A 25,927-nucleotide genomic window follows, 5' to 3' on the forward strand; every position below is an offset into this window, starting at 1 on the left:
TTATAAAAAAAAACAGAAAAATAGGAGGAGAGTGGCCATTCAGCTGTTTGGGACTATCCTGCCAGTTAATATGACCATTCAAACTCAATATTGAATAACCTGCGATTTCTTTGACATGAGGAATCATCATGTTGTCTCATGTTGTGTAACTTCATGATGTTTGGTAAAGATCAATGACCAGCAAGAGTGACTTCTCTCTTCTGTGGGCTTTCTGGATATTTATTACACACAGTTATTATTTATATCACAATAAAGATCTTTTTAATGATGAAAAAGAACGATTTTATTATTTGCTGTTCTTGGTGATCCTGGGGGAACTTTTGTACTTCTCATTGATCCTAGTTGTATAGTTGTACATCATCCTACAATTCTTTAAGGCATTAGTTTGTCTATTATTACTCTACTTAGTACATAATTGAAGCAGATTTGTGCTGAATTATTTCAATTAAAACATAAGTGGAATTCTTTCAAACTGTAACATATTTGCATTAATAAACATCCTGGTGTTTGTTAGTGCCTTCAATTTGGGCATGGTGCTTTGATGAAGTACTTTCCCAATGCTACCATAAGATCCATGAAATCCAAGGCAAATTTATAATTTGGAGCTGAAGTTAATTTGGTAATAGGAGCCAGACGGTGATTTTTGACAGTGGTGTATCATAGGTTTCCATAGAACCGTAGAACATTACGGCACAGAAACAGGCCTTTTGGCCCTTCTTGGCTGTGCTGAACCATTTTTCTGCCTCGTCCCACTGACCTGCACCTGGCCAATATCCCTCCATACACCTCTCATCCATGTACCTCTCCAAGTTTTTCTTAAATGTTAAAAGTGAGCCCACTTTTACCACTTCATCTGGCAGCTCATTCCACACTCCCACCACTCTCTGTGTGAAGAAGCTCCCCCCCCACTAAAGTTCCCTTTAAACTTTTCCCCATTCACCCTTAACCCATGTCCTCTGGTTTTTTTTCTCCCCTAGCCTCAGTGGAAAAAGCCTGCTTGCATTCACTCTATCTATACCCATCATAATTTTATATACCTCTATCAAGTCTCCCCTCATTCTTCTACGCTGCAGGGAATAAAGTCCTAACCTATTCAACCTTTCTCTGTAACTCAGTTTTTCAAGTCCCGGCAACATCCTTGTAAACCTTCTCTGTACTCTTTCAACCTTATCAATATCCTTCCTGTAATTTGGTGACCAAAACTGCACACAATACTCCAAATTTGATCTCACCAATGCCTTATACAACCTCATCATAACATTTCTGTACTGGGACTCCTACTGTTTCTCATATACATTAATGGCTTAGATGTGAACGTTGGAGATAAGATTAGTAAGTTTGCAGAAGTTATAGAAAATGGTAGTGTTATTGATAGTAAAGCAAATAGTTTAAATATATAGAACAATATTGACAAGCTGAATGTTATACAGAGTATGTTGGCTGGAGTCAGCACTTTATGTTGTGGCTCTGGGTAGGACCACCCACGCCGAACAGGTCAAAGGATAGAGGCCAGACTAAGAATGGTGCATTGGCCCTCCAGGTTCAGGGGTTCAGCTCAGGGCTACCAATCCCGACTGGTAAAACAAACTTGTTATGGAAATAGTAATGAAGAATCCTTCTATTCCTGATTCTCCACCCGGGACTTGCATTGCTGACAGTAATGAAAACAGAGGAAACTACTGACACGATAAAGGAAGCCCTGCACACTGCCGGAGATGGAGAGCCTTCTTTGCTGCCCTGAACACCAGTTGTGTAATGGGCAGTAACTATGTAGATAATAAGAGTAGGATCTGCCTCACAAATGGTGGGACTGTAGGGGGCACTGAGAAATAGAGGAACCTGAGTGAGTTTACATTGATCTCTTGAAGGTGCAACACAGGTAGATTAGTTAGTGAAGAAGGGATACTGGGCTTCATTAGCTAGAGTATATAAGATAAAGACTAGTTCTGGCCACCTGATTTGAGGACAGATTTGATTATACTGGAGATGTTGCAAAGGAGACTCACCGGGATATTGCCACATGGAATGTTTCAATTATGAGGAGAAACTGCAATGCAGGTTTGTTTTCCTTGCAGAGAGGAGGTTCGAGTGTTGGGGAGGGGTGGGGCGGGGGGGGGGGTGCAGTATCTGGTGGAAGGATACAAAATGTCAGGGACTTGGATAGGGTAGGGGAAGGAATCTTTTCCCCAGTAGCTCAAGTCAAGTCAAGTCACTTTTATTGTCATTTTGACCATAACTGCTGGTACAGTACATAGTAAAAATGAGACAATGTTTTTCAGGACCATGATGTTACATGACACAGTACAAAAACTAGACTGAACTATGTAAAAAAAAACAACACAGAGAAAGCTACACTAGACTACAGACCTACACTGGACTGCATAAAGTGCACACAAACAGTGCAGGCATTACAGTAAATAATAAACAGGACAGTAGGGCAAGGTGTCAGTCCAAGCTCTGGGTATTGAGGAGTCTGGTAGCTTGGGGGAAGAAACTGTTACATAGTCTGGCCGTGAGAGCCCAAATGCTTCGGAGCCTTTTCCTAGATGGCAAGAGGGAGAAGAGATTGTATGAGGGGTACATGGGGTCCTTTATAATGTTGTTTCCTTTGTGGATGCAGCGTGTAGTGTAAATGTCCGTGATGGCGGGAAGAGAGACCCCGATGATCTTCTCAGCTGACCTCACTATCTGCTGCAGGGTCTTGCGATCCGAGATGGTGCAGTTACGAAACTGGAAGCCATTGTCACCAAGAGGTTAGATGGAATTTTGAATGTACTGCCTGAGTGATTGGTGGAGGAAAGGAATCTCATGGACGTTTATCAAGCACTAGCGCTGCAGCGTGCTCCTCCACAAGCATACTGATGAGTAGTCTTCATTACTCCTCTTTTTTCTGGTTCCTCCTCCTCCTCCATCCAAGCATGATCTGAGATGGAGACCAGGCAGAGATATTGAGATGTTGACTGCAGTTTGTGGCACTCACAGATATACTTATGAAATTGATCTATTGTCATTTTCCAAAAATTAGTGTTTTTTTCTGATTTTTTTTTTTCTAATTTTCTATACCCACTCTGAAGTCCAGTTAATCCTTTTGGAGATTACGTTCTGATTGTCCACAAGAGTTATAGGACATGATTAGGAGGAGCCCTATGGACATTTACATTCCGCACCTGATACTTTAACTAGTTTGTTCACTTGGTTAAAATGTTTGCCATTTAGGGCATTTTTCTTTACATGCTTTCGATGTCTCCAAGACATGCTACATTTCACTGCTTTGGAATTTAACTCCTTATCCACAACCTGTCTGGCCTCCTGCTTGATCCCTCTCTTTCTCCCTAATTTGGTAGCATACACACACTGCAATATATTTTTTCTCTCAAAATCATTTGCGCAAGTAGGAAAGGAAAGGTCCCAGCATAGATCCTTGGTATATATCATGACTCATATTCTCCTACCTCAAGTTATGAACTCCCGAACTAGCTTCCCTTTTCACTGTGCAAAGGTTCAAAGGTACATTTAATATCAGAGTATGTACACAGTATACAACCTGAAATTTGTCCTCTTCACAGATGTCCACGAAACAAAGAAACCCCACGGAATGAATGATAGAAACGTCAAAGCCCCCCCCCCTTCTTCACACAAGCAGCAGCAAAACCCCTCCCTAGCATGTAAGCAACAGCAGAAGTCCCGAAGAATCCTTGATTCAGAGTCCCCTATGCATGGCACTGAGATGTCCTCCAGAAATGTTTATTCATCAGCTTTTAAATGCTTACGTACTGAAGTGAAACTTTACAGGTTTTCTTCAGGTCCAGGTTCACTGTGTCTGATTGATCCAGCCTACTCACTTGCATTTCAAGCAGACAATGGGAGATGGAGGCTGGAGGTATAGGATTGTTCCTGAGGTTGGATGCTTTTGGCTAGAGGTGCTGGGACTCTTGCCATTAGTAACGCATGTGAATAATTTGGATGCAGCATAATCAGGAAGTTTGTAGATAATACTAAGTTTGGAGATGTTGTGAAACTTGTGGGCTGCCCAGTACAATCTTCGCTGATCTGATTTGACACAAACAATGCATTTCACTATGTTTTGATATACATGTGACAAATAAAGCCAATCTTTATCAATATGGAGGTTAATTGTAAACTACATGGTGATAATGGTGTGTTGGCGAAATAGCTGAGAAATGGCAGAATGAGTTTAATCCAGATAAGTGTGTGGTGATGCAGTTTGGAAGTTCTAATGAGGCAAGGTCATGCACCATGAAATGGTGAGGTCCTTGGGAGCATTGTGGAGCAGAGGGGCTATGGTGTGCAAATATAATTATCTTTGAAGGCGTCGGTGCAGGCAGATAGCATAGTTAAGTCATTAGAGATACTGATTTTCATTAGTCAGGACATTGAAATGCAAGACCACAGAGGCTATGCTCCAGCTTTACATGAAAACAATTAGATATCAATTACAATAGTGCACGCACATCCGGTCACCACACAGTCAGAAGGATGTGAAATCACTAGAGAACTCTGAAAACGATGCCGTTAGAATGAGTTGTACATGGAGCTCTGTTGAGTGTTTCTACTTCATGTCCATTGTCTGCTGGAATGGAATCGATTGGTCATATGGGTGAACTGATTGGAGTAGGGGTTGTTGGGGTTACAGGAAAAGCAATAGAAAGGCAACAAGTTTACAGAATGGGTGCCAGGCCATTCACTCTGCTGGGCAAAAGGTTGCAACTGAAACAGAAATAAATGTTACCATAGCTTGATGGAGAGATTTGGCTCCCTTGGTTGGATGTAAGCATTATCTGTGTGCCATGGACCTTCACTAATTTTAATACCAGTTACTCATTTTCAGCTGATAGGCTTTCTTGGTCACTTCTGATATTATGAGTTACGTGTGGAGGTTTAGTGAAACTACCGTAGTTACACAGTAACTTCAGAATCAGGTTTATTATCACCGGCATATGCAAATGTTCTTATTGTACCCTCCTCTCATTATTTTGTCTGGTAGCTCATTCCTTATACCCACCACCTGTGTAGAGAGAGTTGCCCATCCGGTCCTTTTCAAATGTTTCCTTTCATAAAACCTATACAATCCAGTTTTAGAGACCCCTGCTCCTGGAAAAAGACTGATTTTTCTCCTTATCTATGCCCCTCATGATCTGTTATACTTCTACAAGGTTCCCCCTTGGTCTCCTATACCCCTGGGAGGCTCTCTTCACTGAAATCTTAAATCAATTACATTTTTGCAGCAACCCTGAATACTTTACCAATGCACAAATTGCCAGATTTATTGAATCCCATTTTGAAACAGCTGTGTTGGGATTTGAACTCATGATTTGGGAATATATTGTTAGATTAAAGGTGCAATAGAAACATTAACATTTATGTTTCCATATGATCTGAATTCTTCCCTCAGTGCAGCCACTTTGCTCTTGAACATTTCCCTTAAAATTTTTATTTGAAGAGCACAGAGAAATTAATTGGTGTCTTTTCTCTGTTTTCCTGTAGAGTTTTTAGGCAGGTCACATTTGTCAGCATTGATCACCAATGCTTAGGATACTTTGCTGCATATTGCTTATGTATTGTCCATTGGTTTTAGGCTCTTTTTAGGTTTATAATGACGGAATAATTTCTTCCACTGCCAAATGTGAAAAGATTCCTTCATTTTACCCTGCTTCTCCGATTTATCTCTTCCATTTCATTTACTTTTGCAAAGACATATAAATGTAGAGGATTGTCAGCTAGAGGCGTCACCTTAGGATTTTGGACTGGGAACGTGGGTACAATTTATATATCAGAAGCACATGTGCACACTGAAGAGTGTTTTTTTTTAATGCAAGCATTTATTCATTACAGTGCTGTCTATCAGCCATGTTTACCACAGGCTGTTAAATAAGCCTATAAAACACTTCTCTATTTAACAATATGCTATTGTTTAATTTTTGGAACTGCCTTCTCCTTTGTACCCCCTGGTTCTAAAATGATCATAATGTTTCTATTCTCACTCAGCAAAATGATAGGAATTTAAGATTGATTGTGAAACCCAACTACTATAAAACTATCAGTCACTATTTTATAGCAAGCTTTGCAGCATTAGTGTCTCCAGATTTGGCTTTTTCCTCTTCTGAATATGATGGAAAAGAAGTGCATTGCTGACATTTGGAAGTTTGCTCGAATTGCATTTTCCATTTGAGAGCTTTGGCTTCCCTTTTACTTTTCCCATTCTGCTTACCACTTCCTGCTTGTTCCAGCCCCCTTTTGGCTTTCCGTTATCAGTGTACAACGAACACTAAGTCTCCATGCCTCACACAACCAGTTTGGCCTTGCCAAAAGTTTTACACAGTGGTAACATGACTTCCTGACTTTCATACTGAACACCCTGAATAGTGAAGACTGTGTACCATTCACCTTCTTTACCATCCCATCGACTTGTGTCACCACTTTCACAGCAGTGTGGACTTGCACCCGGAGAACCGCTCTGCATCAATCCTCCCAAGGGTCCTGAAGTTTACTGGATGCACTGAATGATATCATTCCATTTTGAAGCATTGTGCAGCAAGGGCCTTATTGACCCTCTGACACGTTTGTTGAGTACCATGGTAACAATGTGGTCCAGTCCAGAAGGGAGATGTGAGGGATTTGTAGATCAGAGAAATGCAGTCCCTCGCCCTCATGCGACCCATCGCTCCCAATCCCACAACTGCTGCCACTACATTGAACAGATGCCCCAAATCCCCCAAAGCTCACCCTATGTTGTACAATCTATAGGTCACCTACTCTGCAGTTGTCACCACAGTCATATCTCCCCATCTCTGACACACACCCTGTGAACAGGCTGGTTTACCCTGTTACTCAATGAAAGAACCCATTGCTGTGAATGCTAGTAAGTCTTTACAAGGAGATCCCCAGCCAAGCTCTGGCCACCAATTGGGAAAGGAAGACTGGATAACATTTGTATTTTATACCAGAAATGTACAATGACAATGTGTAGGAGGCCGTGTTTTCTATGGGTTACTATTCTTAATGTAAATAAATTCAGAAGATTGTATTGTCTCTGATCAGACAAAAATTCTTTTGCTGCCTCAATATTTCCTACCGATTTAGAAGACATGTTTCATCATGGACAATGAAGCCAGCAATATGATGGAATAGTTGCAGCATAGTGTGAGGTACTTGTTAGAGCAATCTCCTCGGTCCCATTTCCCACTCTTTCCATATAGTCCTACAAAATATCCTCTGCAAATTGTTTTTCAATTTAAGTGTGAATATCCTCCTAACTATGTTTCCATTACCCCTGTGAAGTACCAAATCTAGATCATTACTACCATGGTTAGAAATAACTATCATTTTTTGTTGTTTTTTTTGCCCTAAATTTTCACTGTTTCTCCACAGCCTTTTTTTTTAAACCAAAACCATCGGAAAGTTTACTTCTTTTTACCCTACCAAGTCACCCATAACCTTGTATCAAGCTTTGTTAAATACTATCTAAAATCCATTGAAATTCCTTCTCTGCTATCCATCAAGAAATTGAATCCTTAGTCAAATCCACACTGGCTTTCCTTTATCATAGTTTTTGAACTGCCTGTCGGTTATCTTTTGCCCAGGTTATTCGTTCTGGTAACTTCCCCAAAAATTGAAGTTTAACCGATAGACCTTCAATTGTCCTTGCTCCCTTTTTTTGAGTAAGTATACACTTGCCGTTCAGCGCTCCTCTAGAACTACCGTGGGGCAGCACAGTAATGTAGTGGTTAACGCTTTGCTTTACAGCGGTAGCAACTGGGGTTTAATTCATGTTGCTGTCTGTAAGGAGTTTGTATGTTGTCTTTGTGACCACTTGGTTTTCCTCCTGCATTCCAAAGACATGCAGGTTGGTAAGTTACAGGTATGTGTCGCTTATCGTCCATGATATATTCTGTGAAATTGAACGTTATGTGATTTGGACGTTGTGCGAACACTGTATTATACACTTTGCCTCTTGCTGCTGCTATCACTAGGAGTGGTTTTGCTGCGTTTGGAAGCCATGATGCACTTTATGGTAATATTTTTGAAAGAAAATTAAACAGAAATAACGCTGTTACACTCAAGAGAAGCGCGATACACGAGACCGGTTACGTCCGTTACATCACGTTCTCCGATTGGGACTACGGGTGAATATGCAATCGAACGTTTTCCGAATGGACGTTAAGTGGCGCACACCTGTATTTGGTAAAATGGGTGTAATTGGGTGGCGTGGGATCATTGGGCTGGAAAGGCTGTATCTCTAAATTAAATTAAAATTCCTGCAATCTCCAATCTCTTTGTAGCCTAGATTATATAATATTCAAATCTATTGTCGTTTAATAATAGGCAGTATTTCTGATATTTCTTCCTTATCAATCTTCACTTGACGTTTGTTTTCATTTCTTTCCCTTCTCCCATGATATTTGCATCCCTCTCTTCTGTCTTTACCTCTCTCTAAAAAGCACTTCCTTTGTTTGATCTGCCCTTCCCTTTTGATTCACATCCTTGTTGATGGACTTCCAGATTGGCTTCTATGTTTACTGCCGTTTCATTGTATTCACAATTTGTTCCCTTCTCAGCTTCCCACTAACCTGGTTTTCAATGGATATTCACCTGGCAAGCATCACCATTTCCCTTCTCATTATCTCTGTCTCCTTTGTTACCCATGTTTTCTTAAGTTACTTGTTATATGTATCTTGTCTGATCTTCTGGGGCTACGTCCACACTACACCGGATAAATTCGTAACCGAAGCTTTTTCTCTTCTTTTTTACCCTCCGTCCACACTAAAACGGTGTTTTTGTACCTCGAAACCGGAGCTTTTCAGAAACGCTTTCCAGGGTGGGTATTTTTGAAAACACTGCTCAGGCAGATCAGTGTGGACGGGGTAACCAGAGACTTTTGAAAACGCTATCAGACGGCAGTGTGCTATTTCATTGTTTTCTTGAATGCAACCTAACAATTTCAGAACAGACGGCAAAGAGACTGAAACCAGAAGAGTTAGAAATGTACTCACCAAATACTTTGACCCATAACTTACTGAATAAATAAGTATACTGTACTCACTTTCCCCTGTTTTCTGTCCTTGCTGGTATGAAGGTGGTTTACCTATTTATGCAAGAACTTCTCTGACAGTAGATGTGTAACAGCCTAATGTAACATTGTATGGAAATACAAGATAACACTGATGCAGACATGTTTTATACATTTAACAAGGTGCTTTATTAATGCAACAGAGTTAGTCAGTTTTTCAGTGTTCGTCGTCAGCCGGGTCAATCTGTCCATGAACTCCCTGTCGGTTGCCTCCGTATGCTCCAGTATTTGTTTTTTTTTTAGTTTTAAGTTCTCCTGCGCGAGAGCCAAACAGCTATCTGTCGTTTCAAGTTTTTCTAGTCTGTAACTATACAAACGCACATTTTTACGGCAAGATTCGACACCAAACATGTCGCTTGTTTTCGGTAGATGTGTCCTGCGCATGCCCAGTAAGAGGAGATTTGCCAAAATCTCCGTTTCAATGTGGATAGAGATATTTTCAAAAACGCGTAGTGTGGACGCCTATCGTTTTTACGTGAAACCGGTGTTTTCAAAATTATCCGGTCTAGTGTGGATGTAGCCTGAGCTGCCAACTGTCTTTATTCACTTAAAAGGTGTTTTTTTCATTCAGATTGAAACTAATTTACTGTAGCGATCTGCTACACACAGCGCTGAAATAACGACACGCAGTCGGTAAGTCGTTTCGAGACTAGTTTATTCAAACTTCGCGGCGCTGGCATTTAAATCCCTAGCGCCCGCCCTCTCCGGGTGGAAATGACGTCAGAGGTGCATTACCAAAGCCTCCCCCCGCGTGCTGGTTATTTGTGAGCCGGTTCGCCTGCGCAGAAAGTTGGTCGCCACATAACCCCCCCCCCCCCAGAACCGGCGATACACCCCCCAATGTCCACAGTCTGGATCAGCCTCTGTTTGGGAGGTCTGCCTCTGCGCCGCGGTGCCTGAACCTCGACCGGCTGCGCCAAGTCCACATAGGTTGGTTTGAGTCGGACCACCGTGAAGACCTCCTCTTTCCCCCCAATGTCCAGAGCGTACGTGGACCCGTTGTTGTTGATCACCTTGAATGGCCCCTCGTACGGCCGCTGTAGCGGTGCCCGGTGTCCGCCCCTTGGTACAAACACAAACTTACAGTTCTGCAGGTCTTTGGGTACATGGGTCGGGGTCCGTCCGTGCTGTGAAGTCGACACGGGGGCCAGGTTACCGAGCCTCTCGCGTAGTCTGTCCAGGACTGCTGTGGGTTCTTCCTCTTGCCCCCTTGGGGCTGGTACGAACACTCCCGGGATGGCCAGGGGTGCGCCATACACCAACTCGGCTGACGAGGCATGCAGATCCTCTTTGGGCACTGTGCGGATTCCAAGCAGGACCCAGGGAAGCTCGTCCACCCAGTTAGGTCCTCTTAGGCGGGCCATGAGAGCCGACTTCAAGTGACGGTGGAAGCATTCCACCAGTCCATTCGACTGTGGGTGGTAGGCAGTAGTGTGGTGTAGCTGCGTTCCCAACAGGCTGGAGGTGAACTGGGCGCCTCTATCGGAGGTAATGTGGGCCGGTACCCCGAAGCGTGCTACCCAGGTTGTAATCAGTGCTCGGGCGCAGGAATCGGCAGATGTGTCGGTGAGCGGGACCGCCTCTGGCCACCTCGTGAACCGGTCTACCATAGTTAAGAGGTACTGCGCTCCTCGGGGCACTGGTAGGGGGCCCACGATATCCACCTGAATGTGTTTGAACCTCCGGTGGGTGGGTTTGAACTGCTGCGGCGGGGCTTTAGTGTGCCGCTGCACCTTGGCTGTTTGGCACTGCGCGCACGTTCTGGCCCATTCACTGACCTGCTTGCGAACTCCGTGCCACGCGAACTTGCTGGAGACCAGTTGGTTGTCCTGATAGATGGGTGCGCCAAACCGTGTATGGAGTTGAAAACTCGCCGCCCCCAGGCTGCCAGGATGATGGGGCGAGGTTGGCCGGTAGCCATGTCGCACAGGAGGGCCCTCTCACCTCAGCCTACGAGAAAATCCTGCAGCTGCAAACCCGAGAATGCGGTCCTGTAGCTGGGCATCTCATCATCTGCCTGCTGCGCCTCCGCCAGTGCTGCATAGTCCAGCCCCAGGGACGGGGCCTGGACAGCTGGTCTGGAGAGTGCGTCCGCCACGACGTTGTCCTTTCCCGAGACATGCTGGATGTCCGTCGTGTACTCGGAGATGTAGGACAGATGTCGCTGCTGGCGAGCCGACCAGGGATCAGACACCTATGTTTGATTAACATAGATAGGTTAATAAACATATTGATTAACGGAAGTTAGAGAAGTCAATGTTCATGCCATCAGGTTGGAGGCTACCCAGCCTGATTGACTTCTCTAACTTCCGTTAATGCCCCTTCTTACCCCATTCCTGATATATTTAGTTTTTTCCCCCTCCCCTTTTTTTTTCTTTCTGTCTCTGCTCATCACTTTTTGCCTGTTCTCCATCTCCCTCTGGTGCTTCACCCCCCCTTTCTTTCTCCCGAGGCCTCCTGTTCCATGATCCTTTCCCTTCTCCAGCTCTGTATCCCTTTTGCCAATCACCTTTCTGGCTCTCAGCTTCACCCCTCCCCTCCTGTCTTCTCCTATCATTTCGGGTCTCCCCCTCCTCCTCCCACTTTCTAATCTCTTACTATCTCTTCTTTCAGTTATTCCTGACGAAGGGTCTCGACCTGAAACGTCGACAGTGCTCTTCCTATAGATGCTGCCTGGCCTGCTGTGTTCCACCAGCATTTTGTGTGTGTTGCTTGAATTTCCAGCATCTGCAGATTTCCTCGTGTTTGCCATATAAATGTCTTATACGTTTATATGTGTGGTGTTTTTTCTATTATTTTTCTTTGCCTTATTGTGCTTTTTTGTGCTGCATTGGATCCTGATTAACAGTTATTTTGTTCTCCTTTACACTTGTGTACTAGAAGAATCGTGAATCAATAACATTCCAGGGAAATAGTGACCATTCCATTTGTTCAGGTTTTTAAAAATTCTGCTTAACTGCTTAAGAGAGTAAAATGTGTGACTGCATACGTCAGGGATTGATAAATAATCACTGTCAAATGTTGTCAAATTATACTTGAAAGCCCGATGCATTTCCAGCTATTAATGGACAGAAATCCCCTCAGAATAGGCCTGCAGTTCTCCGTACATTTTCCTGTTCGGAAACTGCAAGCATAGTCGTATATTTCCTCTCCTCCTCCTGTCAAATCTAACAATACACTTCCTACATGCATGTCTAGCAGGGAAAAGAAAATTGTGTCTTTCCCTCATTGAAGGTAGAAACTGGTTTATATTTCATTTTAAAGAACTATGGTCTGATCAGAATTTCTAGCTGCTGTGAAAAGGCAGAGATGTTTTCATTCAGTGCTGTGTAATTACAAAGTTGAGAAAATATTACTTGCATTGTCAAATGTATATATTTTCCAATACTTTTCAGGATAGATTTGGGATGTGCTGCCTATGTGAAACTATATGAACAAAAGCTGTCTTAGAGAGGGCATTGGAAGGTGCACTACATTAATAATGTAATGGGGGGCTGTGATAGTGTAGAGGTTAGTGCGACACTTTTACAGCTTGGGGTTCAATTCTGACGTCAGCTGTGAGGAGTCTGTGCGGCTTTTCTCCTGGTGCTCTGGTTTCCTCCCCCAGTCCAAAGACATATCGGGTAGTAGCTTGTTTGGTCATTGTAAATTGTCCCATGGTTAGTTTAGGGTTAAATTGGGGGTTGTTGGGGGTTGCTGCCTCTATTGCAATCCCACAAAATAGCTATAAGAAAAGAGTAACCAGAAACACATGTAACATGAACCGCAAAGTCCTCTTAAAAACAAGCTGCACCAATCATTCCTTGCCCAAGACCTAAGGCTCCCTCATTTCCCTCCAGTAGCAGCGAGCGAAAGGGAGAGGGAGATGGGTTAACCTCAGGCAGATGATACTAAACGCTCACTTGTTCTCATTGATTTCAGTCTTGCTCAGTGCTTTAATCGGTGAGTAATGGAGCCGATCGTATGTCTCTGCTCTGCCATTAGGACGCACACTCTTTTCTCAACTTTGCTCTCAACCTCAGAGACAACAAAAGCGCCGGACTGCTCAATTGGCCTCAAAACACATTATCAAAATGTAAATTACAGGCTCCAAATGCACTCAGATTCGTGGTAGAAGTATATTGAAAAGGCGAAGAAGAAGCAGTTCCGTGAACTGCCTGCGGGAGGTCACCATTGGTCACTGATTCTCCTTCTGCCTTTTCCCCATTACTTTGTAATCAAGAGCCTATCATCCAATATACCCAATTACTGTGGCAATGTATTCCACAGATTCACTACCTTCTAGCTAAAAAAGGATCCTCCTTCTCTGTCCTAAAGGGAAATCCTTGTATTCTGATACTGTGCCCTCTGGTCCTAGACTGCCCACAAGAGAGGAAAGTTCACTTTATACTTATACAAAAACATGCTGAAACATTAAACAAATTTAGCACACTTGCTAAAGGTGAAATTACAGAATACTTAGAACTTCAACGTAAAATAGGGAAAAGTCAGTACAGTTTCATTAAAAAATTATGAAAATGTTAGAGATTTATGAGGATATTTTGACAAATCTGGTGAAAATTTGTGAGGAGGTATTGAGTAGGTTTGTCAAAAGAGTCAGTAGACATCAATAACTTGGATATTAAGAAGGCCTTTGAAAAAGTGCTGTACATCCTGCTAAACAAGGTGAAAGCCCATGATGTTAGAGTCAAGATGGATGGAATATTGGCTGTCTGACAGAATTCAGTGAGTTGGGATAAAAGGGTCCTTTTCAGCTGCTGGTGACTAGTGGAGTTCTGCAAGGGCCAGTGTTGGTATGCAACCTTTCACCTTATGTGTTAAGATGAGGGAACTGACAGGGCATTGTGGCCAAGTTTGCAGATGATACCAAGATCGGGGAATCCACAAAGGGATGGCAAAGGAGTGGCAGATGGGATATGGTGTAGGGAAGTGTGGGGTTATGTTCTTCAATAGGAAGAATAAAGGTGTAGTCAATTTTCCAAACAGAAGAGATTTGGCAGATGCTAGAAATCCAGTGTAACACACACAAAATACTGGAATAACACAGCAGGTCAGGCAGCATCTGTTAAGAGGAATAAGCAGGTGACATTTTGGGCTGAGAAGACTTGATGAATGGTCTCAGCCTGAAATGGTGACTGTTTACAGAAACTGCCTCATCTTCTGAGTTTCTCCACCATTTTCTAAATGGGAAGAAAATTTGGAAGTCAAAATTACAAAGGGAGATTTTATAAGGCATTGCTCAGATGGCATTTGGCATGTTTTATTGTGAGCAATTTTGAGCCCAATATCAAAAAAATGAATGTGCTGGCCATGAAGATGATCCAAAAGAGGACCACAAGAAACATTCTGGGAATGTCAGGGTTAACATATGAGGAGAGTCTGAAATCTCTGGGCCTGGATTTGATGCAGCTCAGATGGATGATGATGGGGGTGGGGTTATCTCATTGAATCCTCCTGGATTCTGAAAAGCCTGGACAGAGTGCACATGAAGAGGATGTTTTCATCAGTAGGACAGTGTACGATCATGCTTTTTAAGGTTAGATGGGAGGAAGTTTAAAGGCAACTTGAGGGCCATGATTTTACATAGATATTGGTGGGTTCCTGAGGAATTATCAAGTGTAGTAGCAGAGTTGGACAATTTGGTTGGCGTTCAAAATACATATATGAGGGGAACGGAGGATATGAATGATGCACAGGAGGGGGACACTTAGTTCAAAGTTCAAAGTAACTTTATTATCAAAGTCAGCATATACTACCATGAGATTCATTTTATTGTGGGGATTCACAATAAATAGAAAGAAACACAGTTGAATCAATGAAATACATGCACAAAATAAAGATGGACAAACCACCAGTGTGCAAATGACAACAAACTGTGCAAGAATAATAAAAATAAATATTGAGTACACAAGTTGCAGAATCCTTAAAAGTGAGTCCATAGGTTGTGGAATCAGCTCATTGTTGGGATGATTGAAGTTATCCTCTCCTGTTCCAAGAACCTGATGATTGAGGGGTAATAACTGTTCTTGAACTTGGTGATGTGGGTCCTGAGGCTCCTGCAAGAAGAGAGCATGGCCTGGATGGTGGGGTTTCTTGATGATGGATGCTACTTTCCTATGACAGTGCTCCTTGTAGATATGATCAATGGTGAGGAGGACTTTACCTGTGATGGACTGGGCTGTATCCATTACTTTTTGTAGTTTTTTTTTCCATTCAAGGGTATTTGGTGTTTCCATACCAGGTTATGATGCATTGGATGCTGTCCACCGAAAATCCAAAGAAGTTTGTCAAATTTTTAGATGACATGCTAAATCTGTGCTGACTTCTTAGAAAGCAGAGATGCTGCTGAGCCTTCTTGGTAATGGCAGTTTCTGTATGTGTTAGATCCAGGACAGATCTTCTCAAATGATAGCACCGTGAAATTTAAAGTTGTTGAGTCTCTCTACCTATGACATCCCAATGAGGACTGGCTCAAGGCCCTTTGATTTCCTCCTCCTGTAGTCAAAAATCAGGGATCAGAGATGAGCCCGGACCAGCCTCTCTAGGGTCTTCATGATGTGTGAGGTCAGGGCCACTGGATGGCAGTCATTCAAGACTTTTGGTTGGCCCTTCTTGGGTACTGGGACCACACATGAAGTTTTTCACACAGTCAGACCCATTCCAGACTGTGACTTGGATTGAAAATACACTGGAGAACTCCACACAGCTTCCCAGCACACTCCTTCAGGACCTTGGGGTTCATACTATCCGGTCCCAACGTTTGCCGTGTCTGAGTTTCCCCAGAGCCCTTCTCTCCTGCTCAGTAGTGAAGGTGAGTCCATGATGACTGGGGAGCTGTGTCTGAGTTTCCCCCGAACCCTTCTCACCGGCTCAGTAGTGAAGGGGAGTCCATGCTGACTGGGGAGTTGATGGAAGGTGGGGGCTGGGGGAGGTGAAGATTGGGATGATAGCAGGTGGTATGTAGAGGTGTGGATGATAGTTGCAGGGCAGGGAGGGGACGTAGACAGTGGTAGCCTGTGTTGTTCATCCACATGTTGAATTCTAGGGAGAGGATGGAGGAGGGGAAGCATTGGTGCCAAGGGAGCAATGGATGCCTTTGCACCTGGTCTGGTGTGCTGAGGGGGGTGTGAACAGGAGGGCAATTATCAAACCTATTGAAGAATTAGTTTAACCCATTCATGGCTATTCATGACTGCATTCTGAGGCTCTATCCTAAACACAAGAAAAATCTGCAAATGCTGGAAATCCAAAGCAGCACATACAAAATGCTGGTGGACCTCAGCAGCCAAGCAGCATTTCAGACTGTGACCCTTCTTCAGGACTGTGTGTGTCACAGTGATATCCTTGAGTGTGATTGATAAAGAATGTGCTTTACTGTCTGTGCACACATTTTAACTTGCAATTTCTTCAAAATGAGTGTAAGTGTACACCTTGTGTCCTTCCCTGATGTAAAGATTAATGGATCATTTGGGTGGGTATTGTATTCAGCTTGTGGCTGTTGTTCTTAAATTGGCTGTGTTTTCCACTCATGCTTCTTTCAACTTCTTTCACTGAGAGCACTAGCTATAAGCTCCATCTAAATCAGTAGTTGTACCTTTTTCAAACGATGGTAGTTTTAAAGACTAACCCTTTGAGTTTATCTTAAATTTACTGGAATAATGTAGATATTAGATATGTAGTTATCTATCAAATCCTGCATTTTGGAACAATCATACTAAGTGACAAGAGATTGCAGATGTGTACGGACTTGGAAGCCAAAAAGGTTGGACTATAGTGGCATGGCAATCTCAGGATTGTGGGATATGCATCTGAATTTCAGAATTAATCTTGATAAAGTAGGAGCATGACCTTGAGGATATGTTCAGTAAGCACATGGTTGTAGAATGAACATTGTTCTCTGGCTAAAAAGTATTCTTCCATTGAAATTGAGCACGACTATGTTAACATGACTGAGGTAAATTTCTACTCCAGTATCTCCTTGTAGATAATACTTTGCTTTATTACATTTTTGTAATTAATAGAATTACTTGGTTAAATCCATAGTTTAAGTTAAACAGCTTTGGAGTTGAAAGCTGTCTTTAATTAGATAATGAATTAGAATTTGAACTTTACACTCCTAACTTATATCAGATCCTGAAAGCTAACAGCTTTCAATAAAATCTAATTTAAAACCATTATGCAGAGGTTATTCATTGATTGAGTGAATGAAACATGAACTTGTATAGATTTTGCGATTATGAAGTAGGGCAGGGGTTCCTGACATTCCTTACACCATGGACCTATACTATTAAGCAAGGGGTCCGGCAACCCTGCTTGTAGGGTTTGACTCCAGTGGAACAGCAAACTAAAATCTAGATTTTCATACTTCGAATACGTCAAGCTCATTGGTTTAATTATCATTTGATCTCAAAACATTGAAAGATCCTGGTGCGGAAATCCGGAGAAATTAGACTAATGGAGTATGTGAAAGACGTAAGTGTTTGGGATGAGATACAGTCTGCTTATTGGTTTGATGATCATTTAATCCAATATATTGACAGCTTCTGGTGTGAAGATGAAGGAAAATTAGACTACTGGAATGTGTGAAAGACGAAGATCTAGAATGAGATGTATAACAATTTGAAGAGATAATTATGTAATTTGTTGGTAATTTATTAACAGTTTTCCAGTCATTTTAAAGAACGTGCTTATTTATTTAGAGTCACAGAGTTTTACTGCACCGAAGTGGGTCATTGGGCTCAATGTGTCTATGCCAAGCTTTTTACTCATTTACACTTTCCTTGAAGGTGGATGTAGTGGTGAGTAAAAAACTTTGGCATTCTTGCCTTCAGTCAGGGCACTGAGCACAAGAATTTGTGACTGAGGGATTGGGTAATAGGGACAGTTTGAGCAGGTTGTGACATTTTTCATTGGGACATAGGCGAATGAGGAGTTATCTTATAGAGCTGTATAAAAGGAAGTGCACAGATAGGCTAAATGTGCACAGGGAATGTAAAACTACAGGTTTAAGTTGAGAGGGGTGAGATTTAATAGAAACCTGCAAGGAGGCCTTCTTTGCACTGAGGATGGTATGGTCGGTAAATATAATAAGCTACCAGAGGAAGTAGATGAGGAAGGAACATTAACCACATTTAAATAGCACTTAGACAGGTACATGGATAGAAAAGATTTCAAGGGATATCAGCCACATTCAGGAAGATGGATTTGATTGCCAAGGCAACACAAGGTTAAAAGGGAACCCAAACAAGGCTCTTTAGAAGGCAAAGGATTTAGAAAATATGACAATTTTTAAAAAAGAGGATGAATCCTTCTAACAAGAAGGAGGCTATTAAATTGAGGGGCTCAAGAAGTTTCATAGAATGGCAATCAGATAATAACTTGTAAGGCAATTGGAGAAATGTGAATTAATTAAGGAGGGCCAGAATCAATCTGTAAATATTAGACCATTTTTCAGTTGTTTCTTGAAGTAGTGAGGAAGGTTAATGAAGGAAATACAATGCATGTTGTCCCCATGGATTTTCAGAAAGTGTTTAACCAAGTACCACATAAAAGTCCAAGGAACAAAACTAAAGCCCAGGGTTAAAACAGATTGGATTAAAAACATGATTGAAGGACAAAAAGTAGTGAGAATGGAGGCAGGTGTACAGTATTCCACAAGGACTATTGAGTACATAAATAACTTGGAGTATCATGCCCTGTTCTTGTCTTTATACATTAGTAAAGGTGTAAGGCTCCTTGTGAGGATGCAGAAAAAGATTACAGGGTTGAACAGCTTCAGCTGCAAACATAAGTTAGGGAAGTTAGGTTGTTCTTGGAGCAGAGATTTGTTAGTAACCAAGGTTGTGGTGTGTTTAGATATTATGCGCAAAGAATGTTGTTCTGATAAACTTATGCAATCTACTAAGTGATAGGCTCTTCCAGAAGACCCCCTCCATCCATGGCGTGCTCTCTTCTTGCTGCCATGAGGAAGGAAGTACAGGGGCCTCAGGATCTATGCCACCAGGTTCAGGAACTGTTTTAACCCCTCAACCATCAGGCTGTTGATTCAGGGCTAATGTCTGAACTTCTGCGTTCTCTTCAAAGTACTTAACAGTATAGAGGCAAACGCTGAAGCTACACAGCAGCAGGCTGCACAGGTCTGGATAGCTGCCCCAGAAGCCTATTTACTTGTCAAAAGTCTCTGCTGATGCCGCAGAAGGGGCTGGTCCATCAAAGAAAGGAAGTTTACTTTTTTTTAAGAACCAGGTACAGCTGTTTGGTTGAAATTACTCAACACCTTAGATCAAAGCACTTTCCCTTTTGTGGTTTACTAAACTTGGAGCATCTTCCTGACCACTAAACATCATATTTGGATGCGTAGGAGGCCACAGAGCTACACGTAGAAATGCAATTTTTAATTCCTGGTCAGGATAGTCATTTCAGCAGTGCGGACAAATTACTTGTAAAGATATTCAGAATAAAAATATGCCTGAAAATGTAAAGAGATGATTAAGCCTCATTCGCAAAATAAGAAGTATCTTTATTACCAAAGACACTTCATGCCTTGTATTACTGGTAATCCAAACGCTATTAGTTTCTGATGGACGAAGGCCGAGAATCAGTTCTTACTGTTTATTGAGCTACATGTGCCCCTGCTTTTAGATTTAGATTGTCTCTTTAGAAGTTTTTGGTGATGCTTTAAATTTAAATAAGCTCTTTGTTTTCATTTACAGCGAGAGGTGAAGGATGTGATTGCACCAATTGTCTTTGAAGTATCATACAGATTGGGCAAGCACAAAATTGGTGACAAGACTCTGAAGGATCTTCCAGCTTTGCAACCAATCCTACGCTGGAAGAAAGGTCATAAACTTGCTCATCGAAACCAGGTGAAATTTAAGATTGTACAACAAATAGCATATTCCATGTTTTTTTTTCTTAACCCATTGCTGTAGTTTTCCAAAAGAAAACATTAAGTTCTGCATAGGCTTGCACTGTGAACATGCACCCATCCAGTATAAACTGTTAAAGGCTATGATTGCATTTGTATATCTAACAGTGACACTGGAAGTTACATTCATGCCTCATAGGTTTTGGATATTCAGGTTCAATCCTCATCTCAGCTGCAGTCTTGAGGATGTTCTTCCTGTGACTCAGTGGGTTTCCTCTGGGTGCTCTGGCTTCCTCCCACATCCCAAAATATCCGGATGGTAGGTTAATTGGCCACTATAAATTGTCCCTGGTGTTTAGGTGAGTCAGAAATGGTGCAGATTGGGCCACAAATCCTATCTTGCACTGCATTTCTTTGATGCTGTGATCTCTTAAAACGGATGCAAGGTCATCCCACAGGCAGTGTCTGTAACTTGATGGTTCTTTAACTGAAGTTCTATTCTCCAATGGTTGCATTAAAAATTTACAAATATTGCTCAGAGGGTATTGTTTAGAAGTTGACAGTATTTGAGAAATGCAAGAAATTCTGCAGATGCTTGACATCTTGAGCAATATAGGCAAAGTGCTGGAAGAACTCAGCATATCAGGCAACATCCATGAAGGGGTATAAACAACCTTCATTTTGGGCTGAGACCCTTCATCAGGACTGGAAAGGAAACCAGAGTAAGAAGGTGGTGGAGGGGGGGGGGGGGGGAGTGGAGGAGTACAGACTGGCAGGTGATTGTTGAAACTAGGTAAGGAGGAAGGTGGGTGGGTTGGGGAGGAGGTGAACTAAAAATCTGGGATCTGATAGGTGGAAGAGTTAAAGGGCTTAAAAAGAAGGAATCTGATAGGAGAGGCTAGTGCACCATGGAAGAAAGGCAAGGAGGAGGGGCACCAGTGTAAAGTGATGGGCAGGCGAGAAGAGAAGGGATGAGAAAGAAGCCAAAATGGGAATGATGAGAGGGAAGGGGGTGGAGAAATTGATGTTTATGCTATCAGTTGGAGGCTGTCCAGATGGAAACAAGAAAATCTACAGATGTTCCTCCAACCTGCGTGTCGTTTCATTATGACAGTGGTGGGAAAGATGCTGGAGTCAATTATAAAAGAGGAAATTTTGACACATTTGGACAGCAGTAGAAGGATCAGTCCGAGTCAGCATGGATTTATGAAGGGAAAATCATGCTTGACTAATCTTCTGGAGTTTTTTGAGGATGTAACTATGAAAATGGAGAAGGGAGAACCAGTGGATGTAGTGCACCTGGACTTCCAGAAAGTTTTTGATAAAGTCCCACATAGGAGATTAGTGGGCAAAATTAGGGCACATGGTATTGGGGGCAGAGTACTGACATGGATTGAAAATTGGCTGGCTGACAGGAAACAAAGAGTAGCGATTAACGAGTCCCTTTCGGAATGGCAGGCTGTGACCAGTGGGGTACCGCAAGGTTTGGTGCTGGGACCGCAACTGTTTACAATATACATTAATGATTTAGATGAAGGGATTAAAAGTAACATTAGCAAATTTGCTGATGACACAAAGCTGGGTGGCAGTGTGAAATGTCAGGAAGATGTTATGAGAATGCAGGGTGACTTGGACAGGTTGGGTGAGTGGGCAAATGTATGGCAGATGCAGTTTAGTGTGGATAAATGTGAGGTTATCCACTTTGGTGGCAAGAACAGGAAGGCAGATTACTATCTAAATGGAGTCAAGTTAGGAAAAGGGGAAGCACAACGAGATCTAGGTGTTCTTGTACACCAGTTAATGAAAGCAAGCATGCAGGTACAGCAGGCAGTGAAGAAAGCTAATGGCATGCTGGCTTTTATAACAAGAGGAATTGAGTATAGGAGTAAAGAGGTCCTTCTGCAGCTGTACAGGGCCCCGGTGAGACCCCACCTGGAGTATTGTGTGCAGTTTTGGTCTCCAAATTTGAGGAAGGACGTTCTTGCTATTGAGGGAGTGCAGCGTAGGTTCACAAGGTTAATTCCCGGAATGGTGGGACTGTCATATGTTGAAAGATTGGAGCGACTGGGCTTGTATACACTAGAATTTAGAAGGATGAGGGGGGATCTGATTGAAACATATAAGATTATTAAGGGATTGGACACACTGGAGGCAGGAAGCATGTTCCCGCTGATGGGTGAGTCCAGAACTACAGGCCACAGTTTAAGAATAAGGGGTAGGCCATTTAGAACAGAGATGCGGAAAAACTTTTTCACCCAGAGAGCGGTGGATATGTGGAATGCTCTGCCCCAGAAGGCAGTGGAGGCCAAGTCTCTGGATGCATTCAAGAGAGAGTTAGATAGAGCTCTTATAGATAGCGGGGTCAAGGGATATGGGGAGAGGGCAGGAACGGGGTACTGATTGTGTATGATCAGCCATGATCACAGTGAATGGTGGTGCTGGTTAGAAGGGCCGAATGGCCTACTCCTACACCTACTGTCTGTTGTCTATTGACAGTAGATGGACTGACGTGTCAGCGTAGGAAGCCAAATTGAAGTGAATTGCCACTGGGAAATCCCATTTTTACAGCTCAGCAGCTTGGTAAAGCTGTCCCCAAATCTACATTGGGTTGTACTGAGTCTCAACCATGAGTATAATAACCTTGACATACCCACAAGTGAACTGTCACCTCACCTGGAAGGACTGTTTGGGGCCCTGAATAGTGATGAGGGAAGAGGTGTAGGTGCAGGCGTAGCACTTGTCATGCCTGCAGGAATAAGAAGCAGGAGGGAGATCAGTGGGGAGGGACTAGTGGACACGAAAAAAGAGTGATTCCCTATTAAAGTGGAGATTGGAGGTGGGAGAGGTAAAGATGTGCTTAGTGGTAGGATCCCGTTGTAGATGGCAGAACTTATAGGGAATGATATTTTGGAGGCGTGTGGGGTGGTAGCTAAAGACAAAGAGGAACTTTATCCCCGTTATGGTGGCAGGAGGTTGGGGTGAGGGAAGATGTGCATAAAATGAAGAACGTGCATGTGAGGGCAGCATTGATAGTGGTGGAAGGGAAATAGTGTTCTTTGAAAATGAAGGACATCTTTAGAATGGATTGCCTCACACAGGGAAGAGATATGGTGGAGATGGAGGAACTGAGAAAAGGTAATAGCACTTTTATGAATTACAGGGGGGGAGATAGCTGTCAAAAGATGGCCCAAGCAAAAGTGAGGGGACGGTAGAAGTTGGAGGCAAAGTTGTGTGGAAACAGCACCAATACAGTCATCAATATAGAGCAGAAAGTGCTGGGGAGTGTTACCAGTTAGGTTTGGAACACTGAATGTTTCACATAGCTGATGAAAAGGCAGGGATAGCTGGGGTCTCTGCAGGTACCAATGGTTACAGCTTGGGTTTGGAGAAAGTGGGAGGAGCTAAAAGAGAAATTGGTGAGTGTGGGGGGTGGTGGTTGTGGGAAGCTGGTTAGGTCTGTTGTCCAGAAAGAAGGGAAGAGCCCATAATGAATATGGGGCAGTCAGGAAGCTGGAAGTGATTGAAGTGATCACTTTAACTTCCCTGGCCCTGAGGTTTGAAGTGTCACAGATGTAGGTAGGAAGGTACTGGTATCTGAGAAGTTGAAAGGTTACTAAGCGTATCACTTTAATAACCAGTCACAAAGCAATCCTTTACAGTTCGAGCAAGATGAAATTACTGAACATTGATTGAAAAATACTGAATCATTGAAGTGCTTAAAATAATAACGCTTGGCTAATGGCTGATTTCACGATAGGTAATTAGATGATAATGCTAGTGAAATACAGTGTCTTTCTGAACTGAATGTGAAAGGAAAGTGCTGATTATTACAATATTTCTGTGATTTCTCACATGACATCCAGTCGAAATACTTAGCTTTTAAAATACAGCAACCTGTGTTCATAGAGAATGTTTGTCATAGAAAAATGTCTCAGTAAATTGTACAGAAGTATCATTTCTGGATTTTGGTAGGAGAAATAAATATGCAAACTATTTTCTAAATGGGGAGAAAATCCAAAAATCTGAGACGCAGAGGGGCTAGCGAGTCCTTGTGCAGAACACCCTAAAGTTTAACTTGCTAGTAGAGTTGGTGGTAAGGAAGGCAAATGTAATGTTAACATTCATTTTAAGTGGTCTAGAAAACAAGAGCAAGGATGTGATGCTGAGGCTTTATTAGGCACTGGTGAGGCCTCACCTTGCGTATTGTGAACAGTTTTGGGCTCCTCATCTAAGAAAAGATGTGCTGGCATTGGAGAGGGTTCAGTGGAGGTTCACAAGAATGATTCCGGGAATGAAAGGGTTATCATACAAGGAACATTTGATGGCTGTGGGTCTGTACTCGCTGGAAATTATTAGGATGAGAGGGATCCACTGAAACCTTTAGAATGTTGACAGGCCGAGACAGAGTAGATGTGGAAAGGATGTTTCCCATGGTGGGGGAATCATAGCACAGGTAGCTGTGGTGGCCGGGTCATTGGGTGTGTTTAAGGCAGAGCTTCATAGTTTCTTGATTGGACATAGCATCAAAGGTTATTGGGAGAAGGCTGAGGAGGGGAGAAAATAATCAGCCATGATTGAATGGCAGAGCAGACTCAATGAGCCAAATAGCGTAATTCTGATCTTATGGTCTTATGGTGTATAATGGAATAAAATTTGATTTCTACATGTAAAGGGAAAATGATTAACACCATGGTCAGAGACGGTGGTTTCTGACTCATTTCAGAGGAGGAAAGAGAGTAAGAGCCATTACATTTGGGGGAGAAAAGTGAGCTGAATGAAGGAATGAGGAGCATCTGAGGTTTGCTGGGCTGCAGGAGATTATAGAAATAGGAAGGTGAGGGCAGTCATGGAGTTGCTTGAAAACATTGATGAAAATGTTTAAATGGTAGTGTCACCTAAAACAGAAGCCATGTGGTTCAGCAAGGATAGACAGGACAGATGTGAATTGGAAGACGAGTTGTGAATTAGGACAAAGGCAGCAGCGTTTCTGATTGGGATTGGATACTCATGGCCTGCAATAAATGCATTGGAATAGTCAGATCTGGAGGTGACAAAGGGTTTAATCCCGCACCACAATGATCTCACTTGAAGGACTCTTTATCTCATTATCTGATGTTCTCATTACTTATTGCTATTTATGTATATTTGCATTTGCACAGTTTGTTGTTTTCTGCACTCTGGTTAATTGTTCATTGATTCTGTTATAGTTGCTATTCTGTAGATTTGCCGATTATGCCAACAAGGAAGTGAATCTCATAGTTGTACATGGTGACAGATACGTACTTTGATAATCACATTCACTTTGAACTTTGAGCTTTATATAGTAGTAAGTTGGTTGAAACTAGAGCTTGCTTTATTATAAGGTCAAAAGACACAGTCTTAGTGAAGGTTTGATTTCTTAGACACCAGCATCGGAAATTCATCTTTCCTGCATCTTCCCTTGCCATGGCCCTCATCCACATGGGATAAATAAAAACATGTGATTCAACCTCACTCCTCTTTTTCAGTTTCAGTGACCTCTTACTGCTTCATAGCCTTATCCCCTCAGATAAATTACGTGTTAGATTAGAATTCCCTTAAGCCTCTGGAGACCTGAAAACAAGTATTCTCCATGTCTACACCCTTCCAGCATATCTAAAGCTAAGGCGTGTAATTTATTTCTGTAGTTCGATGCATTCTGGCCTAAGTTCATACTCTGTCTCTTTTCTGATCCAGTTTATAACTAAAATATCCTCATATTTCCAAACTATCCAACTTTATTGTGATCTGTTCCCTTTCTCTAAGGTCTTGGCACCAGTGCTCAGAACAACTTAGGGTCTGTTGCAGAAATGGATGAAGGAAGAAAATAAAACAAGTATTAGGGAAGATTAAGGACAATGTATCTATTCTATTGATTCTTGACTGATTTATTAATCTCAATGTGGGATACTCTGATAGAGGAATAAACTATTAAAGAAGCGCTTGATTCTTAG

The 25,927-nt window shown here is 42.4% G+C and overlaps 1 protein-coding gene across 1 annotated transcript in view; it reads left to right on the plus strand.

Annotated features, from left to right (window-relative positions):
* Window positions 1–25,927, plus strand: part of itga9 (integrin, alpha 9) — a 425,264-nt gene that overhangs the window by 185,255 nt on the left and 214,082 nt on the right. Inside the window, exon 16 of the mRNA XM_073052451.1 lies at window positions 19,801–19,953. Within this exon, the coding sequence (XP_072908552.1) occupies window positions 19,801–19,953 (153 nt within the window). The remainder of the gene's footprint in view (window positions 1–19,800; window positions 19,954–25,927) is intronic.

Source organism: Hemitrygon akajei, chromosome 1 (assembly GCF_048418815.1).
Source record: "Hemitrygon akajei chromosome 1, sHemAka1.3, whole genome shotgun sequence".
Classification (NCBI taxonomy): domain Eukaryota; kingdom Metazoa; phylum Chordata; class Chondrichthyes; order Myliobatiformes; family Dasyatidae; genus Hemitrygon; species Hemitrygon akajei.